Here is an 18,870-nt window from a genome sequence, read left to right on the forward strand (position 1 = left end):
TACAGCCTCCAAAAAGGATTAAAGACATGTCATTGTGATAAATAACAGACACAAATGCCACCTGACTAGGTAATGGTAGTCTTCCCAGAAAGAACAAGGCCAATAACCCTCTCCAAATCAAGAAATGTGAGCTGGTGACAAAGTCTTTGCTGAACTTGATGACAGCCTGAGAACTGCCATCATTAACACGTCTCTTTCCTACCCAGAAGTGATTGGCTTATTTGGTCCACAGAGCAGCACCTCATTTACTTACCTGAGTTGATTAGCCCAAGTTGATTAGGGTTAGGGTTAGCTTGAAAATAAATTTCCCTCTTCATATAAAAAATAAATGCATGAATCATGTTAGCAGCTCTCAAGGCCAAGCTAACCTTCATTGGTTTATTCTCAGGTGCTAGTTCCACATTTCTTTTATAAGACCTCCCATTGAATATGATCATTCCTTGAACTTTCATTTCTCACTGGCTGTGCTGTGCTGCCTGAGGATTCTGAGCCACAAAACCCACAGTCCTAGACAGGGCTAAGATTGAAAAAACATGTACTAATGGCAATAGCTGTTTCTGATACAAAAATTTATTAGGTTTCATATTTTTGATTGTTGCAAAAATAGCCTCAAGCCAAGAATGCTCCAAAAACATACTTTCAATTTGACATACAAATGTTTCTGTATAGGCAGAAACTCATCTAAGGACCAACTCAACATTTCAACTTTAAAATGTGTGTTCCGTTGTGGAATTTGTGGTTATTGCTTTTCACCCTTTTGAAGCATCCCTCTAAGAACACTCCTTTCCTGTAATTATGGTGATACCCGTATATGTAGAAAGAATAATATGAAATTGATTATATGTAAAACTGCACACATCTATGCCAACCTGACATCATTCATCTTGCTTTGTTAGGGTGATGCAGGTTTGCCAGGCCCTAAAGGATCTGTAAGTATGATGAACTGCAGGGTTACTGAAAATCCAAAACATAATAAATCAGCAGAATGTGGCAAAAAAAAGGGGGGGGGGTAGTTGTCTGTTTTCTCAAATATGTTAAAATATTCAGTTACCCAAGGAAAGAAGCTAAGACGGAATGATCCATCCATTTTCTACCTTTTAAAACTGTGGATTATTCTCTAGAGACTTTTCCAAAAGTGAGAAATATAACTTTTCCTAATGTGTAGAATGGCGGAGGGGCGAGCATGTAAAAACAAGGTTGGTAAACAAGAAAAGTAAATAAAAACCCTGGGAAAGAAATGAAGGATTTAGAACTAAGTATTGGCAAAGCAGTACCAATGAAGTCAATTTCCATATAGGGTATATCCAGATCCACATGCCTTCTAGAGCAGGGGTCTCCAACCTTGGCAAGTTTAAGACTTCACTGGTTGAGGAATTCTGGGATTTGAAGTCCACAAGTCTTAAAGTTGCCAAGGTTGGAGACCCCTGTTCTAGAGCACAGAGCACCACTGCTATAAGGCTTAAACCCTTGGCATCCTTACCTGCGGTTCGGATTTCTACATAGCCGTGTGTCCAATTGCACTGCAAATCAAGATGCAACATCTGATCATCTGAAAGTTATTTTAAAATTGTGGCTTACCAGCATGCAAAAATAAGCAAAGGGAAATGTACTGATTGGAAGCCTGTTTTTGAGATGGTGAGATATATACAGTATATATTTTCTCAAGTTGGTCCCTGTTACTTACATTGCCTTCCACTTTTGCAAATTATCAGTTCATTTCCATCTGTGGAAGGTGCAAAATTAAATTCCCTCTTACCTCCATGGTAAAATTCTGCTAGAGAGCTTGTTATTTTGCATGCTGAATTAAACATTAAATGGTCTGAAGGTCTTTTTTAGACAAACTCCAAAAGGTTCCACAATTCTTGGAGATGTGTGGCAACATGTCTCAGTGGCCTCTGCAGTGGGAGCAGCATTTGTTGACTCGGTGGTGTTTGGATTGGAATATTATAGTTAATGACATTTAAACAAACTGGAATATGAAAAGTTAGTTTAATCATCCACCTCATCTGAAAGCCATTAGACCTGGTTTCCTGATGAGGACTAATGGAGAAATATTGTTATATATTATAAAGTATGATGTGTTGTTACTTACACGAAGGAAAAAAAATAACGAAGGTGGCAAGAGAATGCCATTGGTTCATATATGATTAAGCAGGTATAATGATCTGAATGGGGAAAATGTGCCTTGGATGGTTTAGAAAGGGAAAAGAGGTTTTGCAATTTATTTCTGTGAATGACAGATGACTACAGGAACCATTCAAGCTTAATAGAGTTTGAGTACTAGACTATATTGAATTTCTGAAATACACAATGTAATGTTTTAGTGCAATTGAGTTACATTTTGAAAAACAATACTCTCCTACGGGCTTCAATTACTGCTCTCACTGAATATTCTCATTGTATCAGTTCTCCGTATAATCATTCCTAGGGGCGTTCTTTTCATCGGTGCATATTACTCAACAAGCCAATTCTTCTGTGCTGGTTGCAACCAATTTATTATATCCATGTAGGCCAGGGGTGTCAAACTCAAACCCCATGGGCTGGATCCAGTCTGTAGGGTGCTTAGATCTGGCCCGCGGGGCTGCCATGGAAACAGTGAAGGACCGGCCTGTAGTGGGGGCCCTCCCGAGCTCCGTTTTTGCTGGCAGAGGGTTGCAGAAGGCCATCGCAGCTGAAAATGGAGCTCAGGACCCCAAAATGGCTGTAACATAATGGGCTTTAAAAATATAACTCTTCTACCTTTTTCCAGTGGTGAAATATTTAGATTGATACCATGCCACAGTGATCAACAGATGTATCAGCAACTCATCCAGCTATAGAGATAGTTTTTAGGGATTTGGATGGCCCGGATAAGCTTTTTGGGAGAAAGGGGCATGTTTCTTTCAGTGGACACATGCAGCACAACATACAATTTACAATACCAGTGAGTGACACATTTCTATAAGATGATCTAGAAGCAAACTTCAGAGATGTGACTTTCTATCCCTTAGCCCTCATAACAGCCTTTTTGAAGAGGGAGATGGAGTTCAGCAGGATCTGAAGAGTCACATTCTGATTGGGTCAAAACGCCACTCAATAACCCCACAGGAGAAAGTCAATTCTTTTCAAAGCCATTGCATTTGGAACTGTTACTGGCCTATTGCCATAACTTTTGCAGTACAAGAGGTTTAGAATGAGGGCTGACTGCCATTTCTCTTTCCTTTCCTTTCCCTTCCCTTCCCTTCCCTTCCCTTCCCTTCCCTTCCTTCCTCCCCTCCATTCCCTCCCTTCCTCTGAAGCTTGCAACAATACCATCTTAATGTTCTGTTTCTCCTAGAAGAGAAATAGCTCACCGCCATCCCAAATACTTGTACGACCAAATTCTATCTAATATTATCTAATATTTTTTTCCTTGACAGTGATATTTATGGAACAAAAAAAGTGATCAGCTTAAATGACCTTGTAGTTTATAGCCTTCTGGTGGTTAAGCTGTTTTTAAATATTTAATATATTCATAGGATTTGTGCAAAGACAGGAGTTTGGAATTGCTTTGGGGATTCATATTGCTTAAATAATGTTTTGCTGCACCAGGTGCCTGTGGGGACAAGGGAAATCAAATGCTACTTGCTATGCGGAAGCTTCTTTTCTGGTTTAAGAGAAGAACCTGGCCTCTATCAAAATAATAATAATAATAAAAACCCACTGAAACGTAAGATGCCACATCAGATTTCCAGGTTATTTCTCCCTCCTAAGATTTCTTTCTAGAATTTCAGATCAAAAATAATGTGAAATGTTATGGTGTCATAATAGCATATTAGAAAAGGGTATGTAATCACTGATAGGTAGAAATCCATATGCCTGGGAATTAAACCTATGGATTCACTGGAACTGATTGTACCTTGGAGGAGATAAAAGAAGACAGCATTCGTTGTCTGTTTATTGAACAACTTTCTCATTTAGCAAGCTCACATTATCATTTAACAAGGTGTCAAGAAAGTGAACATAAATGTCATGAAGAAGGAACCAGAGTTCTGGTGTGATAAACTTTTAATTACGTAGAAAATTGTTTCTACAAAAAAATGAATCTGCTGTTTACTTCTTGCCCCCTTCTGTGTTAGGTTGGGAATCTTGGTGAACCTGGTTCACGCGGGCCAGAGGGAAACCGTGGCATGCCTGGCATCGAAGGATTTCGTGGCCCCCCTGGCCCCCGTGGTTTGCAAGGGGAACAAGGGACTCAGGGGTTACCTGGCAGTCAGGGACCAGCGGTGAGTAACAGTTTCTTTTTATAATATGAGTGTTGCCCTGGCAAGTGCAATGACAGTATTAGCAGAATAGATACTGGAAGAAGAATGACTTTTGCATTCCTTGGCTTGCTAGCATGGCTATCCAGCTCTGAATTCAGATGATCTTTTCTGTCACGACACTTGATTGGTTTTGCGTGGAGTGGTTTGAGTGCAACACTAGTGCTATCCTAGCTGAAGCAGCACAGTACAAAATGCAAGAGGGACGAAGACTTCTTTTTTTTGCACAAAATCTGAATGGAGCACAGAGATTATTACTTCTGGAGGCCTTCTGCATCCTGGGCAAGGGATTCTGACCAGGGGTGGGATCCTACTGGCATAACAACCAGTTTGGTGAGCATGCACCAAATGTGCACTGCATGCATGTAAAACAACTTCTGCTGCAAGCAATAACCATCTCCTGCTGACGTGCAGCACTCAGCTGTGCCGCACAAAGCAACTAGGGTTGCTTTAGCAGGGAATAAAGGACAGCCAAGAGCCCAGGTGGGTGGGTGGGCCCAACCAAAGAAAAGAAGATCTTCAGAGTGAACCGATTTGGTGTCAGCTGCTCTTTGGAGCTACCGGTTCTATAGAACCGGGCCGAACCGGTAGAATCCCACCTCTGGTTCTGACAGGCCCTGCCGATACATTTCAAGACTTTGAAGAAAAAGTCTGAAAGGGAAGCAATTGGCTGGGTCTCCAGATGGACCTCAAGGCTCATAAATGACTTGTGTTTTCCATGGAGCTTGAGGGGACTCTCCCCACCTCTCCAGGGAAAATTGACCTGCCCCAGTTGCAGCCTCACTTGAGAGCCTATATTTCTAATAGGTTCATTGTGAATTTATTACTGTTCTGGATCCTCTACAATTGAAAGTATCTAAGATGCCAGCCTTAATACTACTCTTTCAGCTGAGTTTACAAACGGCAGCCTAGAATTTTGGAAAAACAATTGGAACTACTAATGAAATACATATTCAATAAATTTGTGTAGGCAGCAGCAAAGAACGGGTAGAACTAAACCATGCAGTGAACAGGGTAGGCAGTCCACCTTTGAGAAGTAATCCTAGGCTGTGAGTAATACAACTCCTATTGAAATGGTCCCACTTCACAGTCTAAGAAGTGCAGAGTCATTGCACTTATTTTCATTGGAGAAAAAATAAGCGTTCCTCAACCACTATGCTTTTCAATTTTAGAATGGTCCCTTGCTGACATTTATCCTTGAAGGTGCTTTTTTTTGGTAAACTGCACTTGGATTTGTGTAATAATGAACCTGAACCTCCAATAGGCAAAGGGAACAATAAGAACTCTTTGCAACTCTCAGGCAAGAGGCTGAGTAGCAGAGTTTTCTACTTGGGTGGTGTGTAAGGCTCTATGAGAGGGTTTTCCAACCTTGGCAACTTTAAGACTTGTAGACTTCAACTGCCAGCAAGCTGGCTGAGGAACTCTGGGGGTTGAAGCCCACAACCCTTAAAGTTGTCAAGGTTGGAGACCCCTGTTCTATGGGGTATCCCTTCTTGCCTCTGTTCTCATGCCCCACATGCTCAGCTCCCATCTTCTTCTGATTATCTCCTTTTTCAACTAAGGTGTTAGGAAGCAGCATAAAGGACTCACTGGCATCCTGTAGTTGAGTCCTTAATGCCTATTCTGGCCTATATTCTTATTCTTGGCTTTCTGCTCCTTGTATTATTGGAATTGCTTCAATCTGCAGGCCTGAAAATATGCTTGCAGCTGCAGAATTGTTCTCTTTACTGCTTATATCCCTATCTACTCCATCATAACACAATCACTATGTTATTTTAATGCTGTATTTCTTTCAGGGTAGAGAACCGACTGATTTGCATATTAAGCAGGTTTGCATGAGAGTAATACAAGGTAAATAAAAATACTTTATGGTACTTATATATTTTTAAGGTTTGCTCGTGAATATATTTTCGTGTACATGGTTAACTCTACGATATCATGTGCATATGTTTTGTTTTGTCAGCTCTTGCATTCATTTTCACCCAGCATTGTCTTGTGCTAGTTTTTGAAATCCAGCAGGAGTTACTAACTATAATAGCTGGTGCAGGCTCTGGGTTTGCAAACTAAGATTCAAAGTCTCTTACTCTATCATGATTCAAGTCCAATCGCATTCTCACACATAACCCAAGATATTTCACAGGGCTATTGTGTAGATAAAGCAGCAAGGTAAGTTTTACCCTACCAGGTACTACATGCTGCGTAGAAGTCTCAAGAATAAGGCAGGAAATAAATATTGTAATAAATGAAATTCATTCCCAGTTCAATTAATATACGAAGGGAGCACTTATTTATTAGGCATTTTGACATTCGGTAATAATCGAGAGCTTGTGAATTCTCCAGAATGCCTTTTTAGGTATGTTCTTCCATGCTCATGGAAAATCAGGACTAAGGGAAAGGACTATTTAAAAAAAATAAAAAATAAGTGTGACTGATTTATAGCAATGCCAGTACAAAGTTTCAAATTTTGATGGAACGTGAGAGAGCTTTTTAGATGTCATGAGGTCTAGTACATGCTACCAGCACATACAGCATATGCTTTTCTAAGTTTGCTGGAAAAATTAAAAAATATGAGAATCTCTTTAAAAAGAAAACCCTAAATGCAACCTTATCTACGTACATCTCTTGTAACACATTAAACCTTACTTGGTGAGGGAGCAGAAAGAAAGTGATCAAGGCACTACACTATTTACACAATTGAAGACAATTTTGGCATCGGAATTACGATTTTTGAAGATTAGTAGTTTTAAAAAAGGGGTCAATAATAGCAATTCATTTCTTCAGAGAAAATTAAACTCTTCTCCAAGAAACATATCTAAACTTCTAGATTGTTCTCTCCCTCTCTGCCTCACGCTCACACACATAGATATTCTCTGTGGAAATTTTCTTCATGGAAAATAGGTTTTCTGGTGTTTGTTTTTTAAAGTAATAAGATTATATTTGGAGCTGCTAAATAATCATTTGTTCTTTCTTGCTATGGTGGGTTTCAGATCACTGAAGAAAAAGGATGTGACATATACACTGCATCCAAATGTATGCAAATTCAACCCCAAAATCTCTAGGGAGGCTAAGAAAAACTCTAATCTGAAACTAGCAGTCAAACCTCAATAGATTGGTGGACCTGTTTATCAGGATGTTTTCTGGGTTTGCAAGAGAAATTGATAGGTTCAACCTAAGGACCTTAACATAGGTTTTAAGGTTATTCCAGGAAACAGGAATATGTGTTGAATAAAATATCTTCCTTTTTTTCAGTCCTACTGATATTACTCATCTACACTCATTAATCATAAATAATGTTAGTTCATTGCTTTTACCTAGTGTTGCAATTTATGGAGTTCCTTTTGTAAAAACATAGGTAAAGGTTACAAATGTTTGTGTCAAGTACAGCAGTTCATAGAAATTGGAGGGCTCAGCTCCAGAACCAGCAATCTTTCTCGGATTATATATATAATGAGCAGATAACAAGAACTCTGCTCCGTCAGTTATTAATACACGTAAACATGTTACTAGCGTCGATTTGATTCTTGCTTTGTGCATTATTATACTTGTGGTTTGGGATTTATTATGGTGGAAAAATAGCTTGCCAGGGGCTGCTACTGAGATCTGCTGGGACTCTACAGTGTTGTATTTCTGAAGTTTAAGAGGCTTTATTGCTCTTTGTGATTTAATTTGAAGCCTTCTCGGGTGAGACTATTTTTTAAATTGCCCAACAGAGGACCACATTCGTTTCCCGTTTCAATATGCCTCTGCTACCAAGATAAATGTTTCCTTCTCCCTTGTCAGTATCAGTTATTCTAAAATGTAAAGGCTGCAGCTCGGGGCTACAGCACCTATTTTCATGCAGAAGATCCGAGATTTTCATTCTCTGCCATTGCCAAAGAGGTTACAAGCCCTCTTCTCTCTTGCAGGTGGAAGCATTTCCTCTCTTCCCTCCCTCATCTCTCTCCCTCTTTCTTTCTCTCTCTCTCTCCCTCCTCCTCTCCCTCTTATGTTCTGATTTCAGCAAAGATTAGCAAAGCAAATTTTATTATTATGACTAAAGGGAGATCTAGAAATAGATCATAGGGATACCAAAGCCTAGCACCTAGCGAGCTACATCTTACCAGGAGGTGCTCTGTGCCTGGAAAGAAAGGCCAGGTGCTCTGTGCCTGGAGATTAGCAATCCATCAATCAGAATGACAGACAAAGAAGGAATATGGAGCAAATCTTTATCTACTGCTACCTTGTCATTAGGAAGCCCTGATATCATGTACAGTCAGTGCCACTGGACTGACCTCGCCAACAGTCTCAGAACTGGAGGGCAAAAATCAGTCTACTAGATGGATGCTAATTTTTCATCGGGGGGGGGGGCACATCAATTGGTAGATGGAAGACTCACCTTACTAGTTACCTTACCTCTTCCTACCTTACCTCCATCTTACCAGACTTACCTCTTCCCTCCCTGCTGAGGGAGAAGGGACCATGAAGCTTTGCCTTTCTAGGATCCCAGATTCTGAAGTGGGAATTCAGCTTTTCTAAATAAAGCCCGCTCTGAAAGGCAGCCTTAAATCTCACTCTCACAGCAAATCTCTTTAAACTTGACTTCTTGCTATGTGAACAACCAGCAACAATCCATATACCATCAACCATTTTATAACAATAGCAAATTTCATATTAATTATCTATAATGAACTTAGGAAACTTATATACCAATGGTTTGCACCATTTTGAAATCAGATGTGAAGTTTTGCAATTCCAAAATGCCAGGAGCCATGATGGTGCCAGGATCAGAATGCAGAATTGCAGGCTAACTCTGCCCACAGCCAGGAGTTCGATCCTGACTGACTCAAGGTTGACTTAGCCTTCCATTCTTACAGTGGTCAGTAAAATCAAGACTTAGATTGTTGGGGGCAATAGTGGGTAAAACGTTCAGAGAGTGCTGGTATATAAGTCTATTAGAAAACTGATCTAATTTATCTCTAGCTCAGCTTTCTGCTGTAACATCCATATTTCCTTTTGCAGAGCTTTGAAACAGTCCTTGTAGATCTTCTTTCTCACCCCTCAGCTCAAGAGGACTTACACTGATATCCCGCTTTCCCCTCCCTTTTTAAGCAGGAGAGAACCCTTATGCCAAATACTAGCCGTTCGGTTTTCTTCATTTTTTTCTTTCTCCTGGGATCAGGGTTCCAACTCCAATCAAAAACTCCGAGACAGGCATTTAAATTACAAAATCCACCCCTTGCACCCATCATTCTATCACATGCCCCAATCACCATCCATTCCAACTTGAGACATCCCCTCAACCACTCCTCAGCCAGGTGCAGGAATAACATGACCTTGACTTTAAAGAAGAATGCTATTATGTCTAACCATATACTCTCCATGAAATCCCCCCCTCCCAACTTCCCAAGCTCAAGAATGTGGCAGCGTGGAAGCTTCTGGTGCTAATATGGCTTCCAAAGCTGACACTCCTTTTGTGAGGAGAGGGAGGACTTTAGTTTTTATTTTGCCACAACACTTGCAGAGTTTCACACTAGGACTGTAAACGAATGACGTGGTTTGCTTCATGAATCACAAAAGGAAGATAAGTTTGTACCTTGTCCACAAACTGCTTAAGAGAAGAAGGCGGAGGGGTGTGAGAGTGGTCTGCATGAACTTCAATAGTTCCTTCTTTTCATTGAGCAGAACAATTGGCACAGATGGCTGCTAGTCTTCGGAGGCCTGAATTTGGGGCTCCTGGCATCCCAGGCCTACCTGGTCCACCCGGCTCCCCTGGACTTCCAGGACACAGTGGCTTCCCAGGACAGGCTGGATCCCGGGGACTGCCTGGTCTTAAAGGCCCCCCTGGGGACATTGGACCGAAAGGCCCCAAAGGTGAGAAATTCAGAATATTGTATTTGTGCATCAGATATATTGCCATTGTGACCTATTTATTATATTTTATGGAATCCAGTTATATGATTCTCCATTAAATGCATGATTCAATTTTATTCATTTTTTCTGGGTTTAGGTTGAAGAAAGCATCATGGTAAGCATTGCATTGTGATGTATTGTGATACAAACTCTTTTTGTAGTGACATACAAATCCTGATGCATTTCCAAAAGGCAAACTTTGCAGTTAATGCCATCTTGGTTGTTTTCACACCCTCCTCCCTCCAAATGTATGCTACTACTGGGGTTGCATGAAGTATCTTTTCTTTATTTACATTTGACTCAAGGAAGCAATATGAGATAATTTTTAAAAAGTTATATTTACTTCAGTATTGTTAGTTCTTGACTCATGACTGTTCGAACAAAAAAGAATATTTGTTCCAATAAAAAAAAAAAGGCTCAGGGATAAAATGAGGGGTCCTTGGTGCACTGTGAGCTTGGCTCTTTCTTTGCAGATGTTTTATTGCATAAACTAGGTAACAATCATCAGTGTTAGTCATCAGTGCTAATATTATCTAGTTTGGGTAGTGAAATGTCTGCAAGAAAACAACCAAGTTCAGAGTACACCAAGGACCCTTTATGACTGGGTGTTGAACGATGACGATTGAAAGTTATGAAGGCTTTGGAAAACGGGCTTTACATCCTGTACTTGCACTTATGACTGTTGCACAACCCCCGTAATCACATGATTGCAATTTAGATATTTGGCAACTGGATTGGATTTATAATCATTTGCTGCATCCTGCAGTCACAATTTGTTACCTTTTTTGTCACTATCCAGATATTCTGTCTTATGATTCACTTGCTGAATATAAAGACAGATAGAATAACTCTACAAATTCTTCCATACAAAGTTTCTTTTATTGGATTATATTAGGTATCCTCAAGGTGACTCACAGTTATGTTGAGATGCATCTAATGTCCAATTCTTTGCATAGTTGAAGTCATAGTGTAGAAAGATAATAAAGTCTCAACCCCATGATGATTGAAGCGACTGTATGGTAAAGGATTCAGGCTATGATAGAAGCAGCTGCATGGTAATGGATTCAGCCAAGAGTGAGGGAGCCTCCCCCAACCCAACAAGGGTCAATTTAATGACCAATCAGGATTACAGATGTGGCCACATGACATGGACTACATTTCCCAGGATACCTTAACTACATTTACCATGATGCATTCCCTTAAGGGGACAGCTCACAATTCCTAACTAACTACCCCAAATTTATTTATTTATTTTATTTATTTATTTGATTTGTCAATTGCTTACAAGATAATAGGTATAAGTATATACATAGTTATGAATACATGAAATGGGTACATATAAGAAAAATAAACAATAAACAATAGGACAGGGACGGTAGGCACGTTGGTGCGCTTATGCACGCCCCCTACAGACCTCTTAGGAAAGGGGTGAGGTCAATAGTAGACAGTCTAAGGTTAAAGTTTTTGGGGTTTGGGGAAGAAACCACAGAGTCAGGTAGACTATTCCAGACATTGACCACTCTGTTGCTGAAGTCGTATTTCCTGCAATCAAGTTTGGTGCAGTTAACCTTGAGTTTGTATCTATTGTGTGCTCTTGTGTTGTTATGGTTGAAGCTGAAGTATTCATTGACAGGTAAGTCATTGCAATGTATGATTTTATAGACCATACTTAGATCAGACCGAAGACGGTGTAATTCAAGGTTTTCTAGGTCTAGAATTTCAAGTCTGGTCAAATCCCATTAACTCTAAACTGTCTGGACAGCACACCAGAAAACAGAAAAAAACTATCCATTGGGGATGCTAGGTTTGGTTTACAGCTATGGTAAAATAGTTGTGAATCAGGTCTGGTCACATGATGACTCATTTTAACAGTTAAAAGGGACCTTGGAGATCTTCTAGTCCAGGGGTCGGCAACCTTAAACACTCAAAGAGCCACAAAGGTCCTAACTGGAAGCCCCCCTGTTCAATTCTGGAGCCGAGCAGACTCTATGGCAGTTCCCCCACCATAGAGTCTCCTCCTAGCCCGGCGTCCTTTTTCCTCTACCTGTCCTAACCAAAAGCCCTATCAATTGTGGAGCCGATCGTTGACAGGGAGCCACAGCAGAGGGGTGAAAGAGCCACATGTGGCTCCAGAGCTGCAGGTTGCTGACCCCTGTTCTAGTCAAACCCCACCCCCCCTGCTCAGGCAGGAAACTCTTTTACAACTGCCTCAACTTACAACAGAAATTTTGGTCCCCAGTTATGCTTGTAAATTCAGGACTATCTGCACTTCAGTTCATTCAGAGTTCTTCAAACAATTTGTGTTTCTAAAGTGACTCCGAAGTGGATTTCCTGCCCCCCCCTTCCATCAAGTAAACCTGTGCTCACCTTATGACATCCATTCTTTTTCATTAGTCTGCCTGTTCTAGAACAAACAGAAATTCCTCGGCTTTACAAATATGAAGCATCTGTCATCGGAATAGGCAGAAGGGGTAACATCTAATCCAAATCATTGCATATGGGGCACCTTGATAGTGCTGATATTTTTAGCTCTAATCAGAAAAATGGAGAAGGAAAGATTTGGGTGGGCAAGATAGCTTCTTTTTGATCCTGAGCAAATTGGGATTTGGGGGAGTGGGTGGGTGGGAGTGTCATTTACTTTACCCGATTTTTCTATATGTATTATGTTTCAACATCCAAGGCAAACGTTCTGATCCTTATTCAGCTGTTGAGTGAGCTCATCTAGCTGATGAAGAGTGATGTCATTATTATATAGATAATACTCTATTTCCCTAATGTAATCTGGAGGATGTTTGGCTACAAGGGTATAAAACCAATGCCTGCAATGGATGCAATTAATTCTTGATGATCTACTCAGGATAGATGTCCATCAGGTCTGAAGATACTCAACCTGGTTTGGATATATTGGTTCGTAACTTAGGGAGCATTTCCAAAGGCACCATGCAGCGGCATGACAAATAGCACAAACCACAGTCCAGGTTCAATATGAACATATGCCTGTTAGAGAAAACTAATTCTGTGACATAGTTCCCTCGCTCAAAGATCCGAGGTGGCTGAAAAGGAGAGAGGGGAAGTGAAAATTAGCAAAGCTTTAGACCAAAATAGCTTGCTTTTTGACAACCCTACAAGATAATTACACTGGCACACAGTAATCACCACCTAAAAGCATGTTATACCTAAAAGAAGGAGAATGGGAATGAGTGTGCAAAATAACCTAAGCTGGCATGATAACAGCAGCTAATTAACCTGCACAAAGAAAGAATGCAAAGTCTGCATTTTATATCTCACAGTTAACAAAAACAAAACAAAACAGGAATAGGCAAGAAATGTAAAGCTTCCGGAAGAATGTGGCCTGCCAAGAGTGGTCCATAGATTATATAATAAAATATATATAATGTTTCAGCCGCATTCCTCCTTAAAGACAGTTTAGTCTCTATCTAGGCAATTCCCCAAAGCAAGGCAGGAGGAAGGAAATTCTAAAACAGGCAAAGAGTTAAAGTCGCAGCCTCAGGAAGGATGCAGAGACCCCATTAGGACAGCCTCCATGCTGAATATTAGAAAAGGAAAGGGGGAGAAAATGTGCTTCTCTATTCTGATTTAATGAACCAAATGGCCTTTTCTGATTGTCAGCATTGCAGGGAACTGAAGATCTGCAGTATCAGCTGTTTCAGAGTGAACTTACATTCCTCTGGTATTGCTTAACTATTCCGGATAAAAATTAAAGCCTCCTTTACTCTTAGTAAGGATGTAAGGCATAGAAACCCGACATTGACTAATTGCAATCAAACGTAGGCACTCTTAGAAATCATGAGATGGGGGGGGGGGGCAACAACAACACGGGGGGGGGGCACTGTTTAATGAAAAGGAAAATTAACTGGAAAAAAAACCCCAAAGTCTTGGAATCAGAAAATAGGTCTATTTCAATTTGCAGCATTCTTAAAACTCTCTGGTATTATTAACATGACTCGAGGCCTATATATTGACCAGCTGATTCGCTTCTAAGCTAAATTCAAGATATGAGGACTTATTTTTAAAGTTGCAAATAGCTGGAAGCCGATATATCTGAGAGTGCACCAAGCTTTAAGATCTGTTCTCAAGGCAGAGGTGGCATTCAGCAGGTTCTGACCAGTTCTGGAGAACCGTTAGCAGAAATTTTGAGTAGTTTGGAGAACCGGCAAATATCACCTCTGACTGGAGATTTTACAGTATCCTTCTCCTGCGACGCCCACCAAGCCACGCCCCCAGAACCGGTAGTAAAAAAATATGAATCCCACCACTGTCTCAAGGCCTTTTCCAGATGCCTTGATAAAAGCATCCATTACACACATTTAAAAGCATCGACAGAACCCCACATTTCTTTGGATGTAGGCACCTTAATCTCTGGCCCAGTTACCTCCTTAATCAAAGCCATACCAGAAGCGAGAAGATCAGAGCGACACTTTCTCCACAGATGTTCTCTAGACTAGAAGTCTCCAAACTTGACAACTTTAAGACTTGTGGACTTCAACTCCCAGAATTCTCCAGCCAGAATAGCTGCCTGGAGAATTCTGGGACTTGAAGTCCACAAGTCTTAAAGTTGCCAAGTTTGGGGACGCTTGCAAGACAAACAAGTATTTTTAATAAGTTTTAATAGTTTTAAGGACATGCTACAGTTGATTGTACCCTAACAGGAAATTTTAAACAAGGTGGCGGGTTAGCATGCACATGTTTTAAAGAAGCCAGGGGGTAGGAAATACATGTAAAATAAAATTAAAATGTGTTTTTTAAATTTTTATTTTAGGTGACACAGGTGAGAAGGGGGAGAGAGGATTTCCAGGTCAAGGGCCTAAAGGCTTGCCAGGAACAACAGGACTCCCTGGTAAGTATCGAAAATGGTATCTGGATCATCCAAAAAATGACCAAACTATTTCACATTAGAAACCCCATTTAACACAGTGCTGGAAATAAAGGCATCTGCTTTGAAGAATGAGCGCTTCCCTCTCTCTCTCTACACACCCAAACACACTTATCACCCATTTTCCCCTCTACCCCCAATTTTTGGCCTCCTTTTCTGTTGCAGCTCTTTGGCCTCTGTCACAAAAGGTGAGTTGACTTGATTGATTGTAAGCAGGGGTGGGATTCTACCAGTTCGCACCTATTCGCTAGAACTGGTTGTTAACATTCTAAGCAGTTCGGAGAACTAGTTGTTAGAAGAAATTACTGGCCTAATCCTGTAAGGAAGGCAGGAAGGAAACATTCTGGTGTTGCTTACAGAAACTGCCTCTCCATTAACCCTTATTACATTCTTGGCAGGACTAGACTTCCTGTCTCAGGAACGTCTCTGGAGTTTTTTCCCCCTCCTTTGCTGGTACTTTGCTTGTGTGGAGTGACCATTCAAAGTTACAATGGCACTGAAAAAAGTGACTTATGACCATTTTTCACACTTACGACTGTTGCAACATCCCCACAGTCATGAAAGGCCAGGCGAGGAGATGCATGCCTCGATGTGAGTGATATTGAGTTGGCTACACCCAGCCAATAACATGACCACCAAGCCATGTCCACCCAGTCACGTGACCACCAAGCCACGCCTACCACCTAAGCCACAGCCACACAACCAGTTAAAAAATTTGAATCCCACCCCTGATTGTAATACCAAGCCATAATGGGGTTGCTTTGGATTAACATGACTTAACCTGCACATTATGATTGAGGAATCTGTATGAAGTAGGCCACAATTTTTAAACAAACCTTGGTTGAAACATCTTGGCTTAAATATTATGCATCAACTCTGCCAATGTGTACCTCTTTTAAAATAGCCAGTTAGATCTAGGTTATGGTTCTTGCAACATAACAGTTATCCTTTTTTTCTCCTGCTGCTTTTTACACTTTTATCATGGTAGGAAAAACTGAGGATTTACACTTTAATGAAAATTAGCTTGAAAGCCAAGAAGCCATAGAACAAAAGTATTAAAATCAGTTTCATTTGTGTCATAACTGCACAGGATGCAAAATTGCATGAGACAAGGACCAAACACATATTGGATAAATTAAAAATACCACATTGGTTTCCTTTTAAAATGAGTTGTGTGAGGATTTGCAAATCCTTTAAATTGATTTTGGTGGTGCAGCATTTTGAAGTTCAGTTTTTGAATACAGCATTGGAGATATAGTGGGAATGAGGGAGAGGCTCTGCACGAGTCTTCATTGGTGATAACTGAAGCAAAAGTGCCCTCTAGTGGCTAGTAGGAGATAAATAATTTGGCAATTTTTAATTTCTAAAACACTGAATCAGAAATAATTCTGCAAATAACCCCTTTATGTTTCTCTGCATTAAAAGTAAAATGTGTTCTTTTTTTAACTCTCCAGCAGGCATTCTCCCACTTTTTTCCCCCAGAATACATTATATTTTCTATGTCACTTTTCAACTTCTTGTCTGCCTTGTCAGACTAATCATTCTAGGCACAATAGATCAATTGTGAAAAGCAATTTATGTTGTCTTTGTGTGCCTTCATGGAAACAAGGATCTGAATGTTACATATGAACTATTATTTGCTGTTTTTGATTGAATAAAGTACAATTGGCTCGGTTCACAGAGCGTACTAAGCCATAGATCATGGCTTACAAACTAGGATGGTTGGGTGTGCATTTTATCTAGTGCGATAAATCCAGATAGTGAAAGTGTTTTCTCATTGGATAAACCTATTGCCTATTGGTTTAGTAAAGGAGATAAAATGAGAACCCAACCTCCCCTTTCATACGGAAGATGACTGTCTATAGCAAACTTGAAAACTTTGAGACGCATGGACTTCAATTCCCAGAATTTCCTAACTAGCATGTAAGCTGAAGAATTCTGGAAGTTGAAGCCCACATGCCTTAAAGTTGCCAAGTTTGAAAAAATTGCTCTATAGCAAAAATACTTTACATCTTCTACATGGCATTGGATTAATAGGAGAAACCAAGCTTATGCGATCATCCTTACAAATAAGACTTTTATAACTACAGCAAAATGATATTTAGGTGCTTTTCCTGAACTTATGGCCCAGTTTTTGTCTTTGCAGGAGAACCCGGCAAGCCCAATTATGGCACTGATGGGCGAGATGGCGAGAGAGGCCCACCTGGAGCCGCTGGTTCTCCTGGTGTTCCAGGTCCTCCTGGCCCTCCAGGTCCTCCTGGTTATTGTGAACAGTCGGCCTGCACCATGGAAGCTGGATTACAAGGAGGGCAGAATGTGAAAGGCCCATGAAAAATGTAGCATTTCACAAAATGACATGATGTTTTGAAATTGGAAGCCATCTTTGATCTGCAGATGTCTACTAACCACCAAGAGAAACAGTCTAGAAAAACCAGACTGTAAAAAATTCAGCAAATCTTATCAAGGCCTTGATAGATCTCAATGTTCTGATTGTCCCCTCCATCTGTTTCCTAATACAGTACAAGACAGTTAAACATTTCAAAATGGTGCTTACAAAGTGATGCCAAGCGGTTTTTCTTATCTTTCTTGAATTGTGATGAAAGGCAGTAGATGTTTTTTCAGCTGTTAGTTCTTTGGAGTTCCCAAAGTTCCTGAAGTACTTACTTATAGAGTACATAACAACCATCTTTTGTACAGTCTAATGCATCGGAATACTAAGTTATCCTATTTTTTTTCCTTTCTACCTAGGGTCCATTTTAGTGCTATAAGTAGCCAATTGAACTTTCTTTGCATGTCACTGAGATTTAGAAGTAGTCACCCTGTTTTTAAAAGTACTAATTTCTGAGGAGTTTATATATATATAATGCTTCAGTGCCAGGTTTACCAGGAATTTGTCAGGTGAAATAAACTTAGTTTTCTGCTCTATTTGAAACATCTAGAATTCAAACCACTGCAAAAGGATTTTTAATCTTTTGAGAACAGTTAAAATTTATAGCTGAGTTTATTTATTTATAAATACCTTATCTCTTATTGTATAAAAATGAAACAACATTATTTAATCCTTTGCATTTTTATAGAAGGTAAATGAAAGTAAAGCAAAGAAAAAATTTATTTCCCTTTTTTAAAAAAACTGGAAGTAGTAAAAAAAACAAAAGTACATAATTTCCTCCAAAAATTATAATGTATTTTGAGCATAGCTTTATTTTTTTCAGGAAACTGACATCCCTTATAATTATCTCTATTTTATGAAACACATGATCTGTCATTTGTAATTCAACAATAAAAGTACCCTTTTAAAATAATAAACCCCACTTTACCTGTTTCTTTTGTCCAGTTTTTGTGTATTGAAAACAAACTATGTAGTTATTTTCACCTGTGTTTTCTTGATTATTTATTCCAATGGATCCCTCAAGTTCCAGCTTTATTTGGTTGTTCAAGCTAATTTACTTGCTAAACTACTGTAGATTGCTTTTTTTTTTTTACAAGTAGCATACAAAGTACACCAATGATCAAAATATAATCATAGTAATTGGACTATTTCTTATAAATTCACAAAAGTTTGTACAAATATTTGTTTGTGGCAAGTGCCAGCAACTGTGATTCAACCCTGGCAACTGGACAGATAGACTAGAAATTGCAACAAGAAAAAATAAAGACCTCAGGGGAATTCAAAAATAGAGTACTTAGACTGTCAGTGGAAATAATCTTGCTCAAAAAAGGACACCAGCAGGATAGGAAGGAAAACAAAATAAGTCTTCTGTAAATAAGACAATATCTTAAATGAGTGATGTTGCCGACATTGTTTGG

At 39.8% G+C, this 18,870-nt stretch overlaps 1 protein-coding gene across 2 annotated transcripts in view; it reads left to right on the forward strand.

Moving 5' to 3' along the window:
• Nucleotides 1–18,476, forward strand: part of COL9A1 (collagen type IX alpha 1 chain) — an 87,792-nt gene extending 69,316 nt beyond the window's left edge. For both annotated transcript variants that reach the window (XM_087945125.1, XM_087945114.1), the window contains 6 exons: nt 897–929; nt 4,098–4,244; nt 6,077–6,131; nt 9,942–10,130; nt 14,950–15,027; nt 17,210–18,476. In XM_087945125.1, coding sequence (XP_087801251.1) covers nt 897–929; nt 4,098–4,244; nt 6,077–6,131; nt 9,942–10,130; nt 14,950–15,027; nt 17,210–17,394 — 687 coding nt within the window. In that variant the 3' untranslated portion in view covers nt 17,395–18,476. The remainder of the gene's footprint in view (nt 1–896; nt 930–4,097; nt 4,245–6,076; nt 6,132–9,941; nt 10,131–14,949; nt 15,028–17,209) is intronic.
• The last annotated feature ends 394 nt before the right edge of the window (nt 18,477–18,870 follow it).

This window comes from Notechis scutatus, chromosome 1, assembly GCF_049901735.1.
Source record: "Notechis scutatus isolate UNSWTSFEM ecotype Mainland chromosome 1, rNotScu1.2, whole genome shotgun sequence".
Lineage (NCBI taxonomy): Eukaryota > Metazoa > Chordata > Lepidosauria > Squamata > Elapidae > Notechis > Notechis scutatus.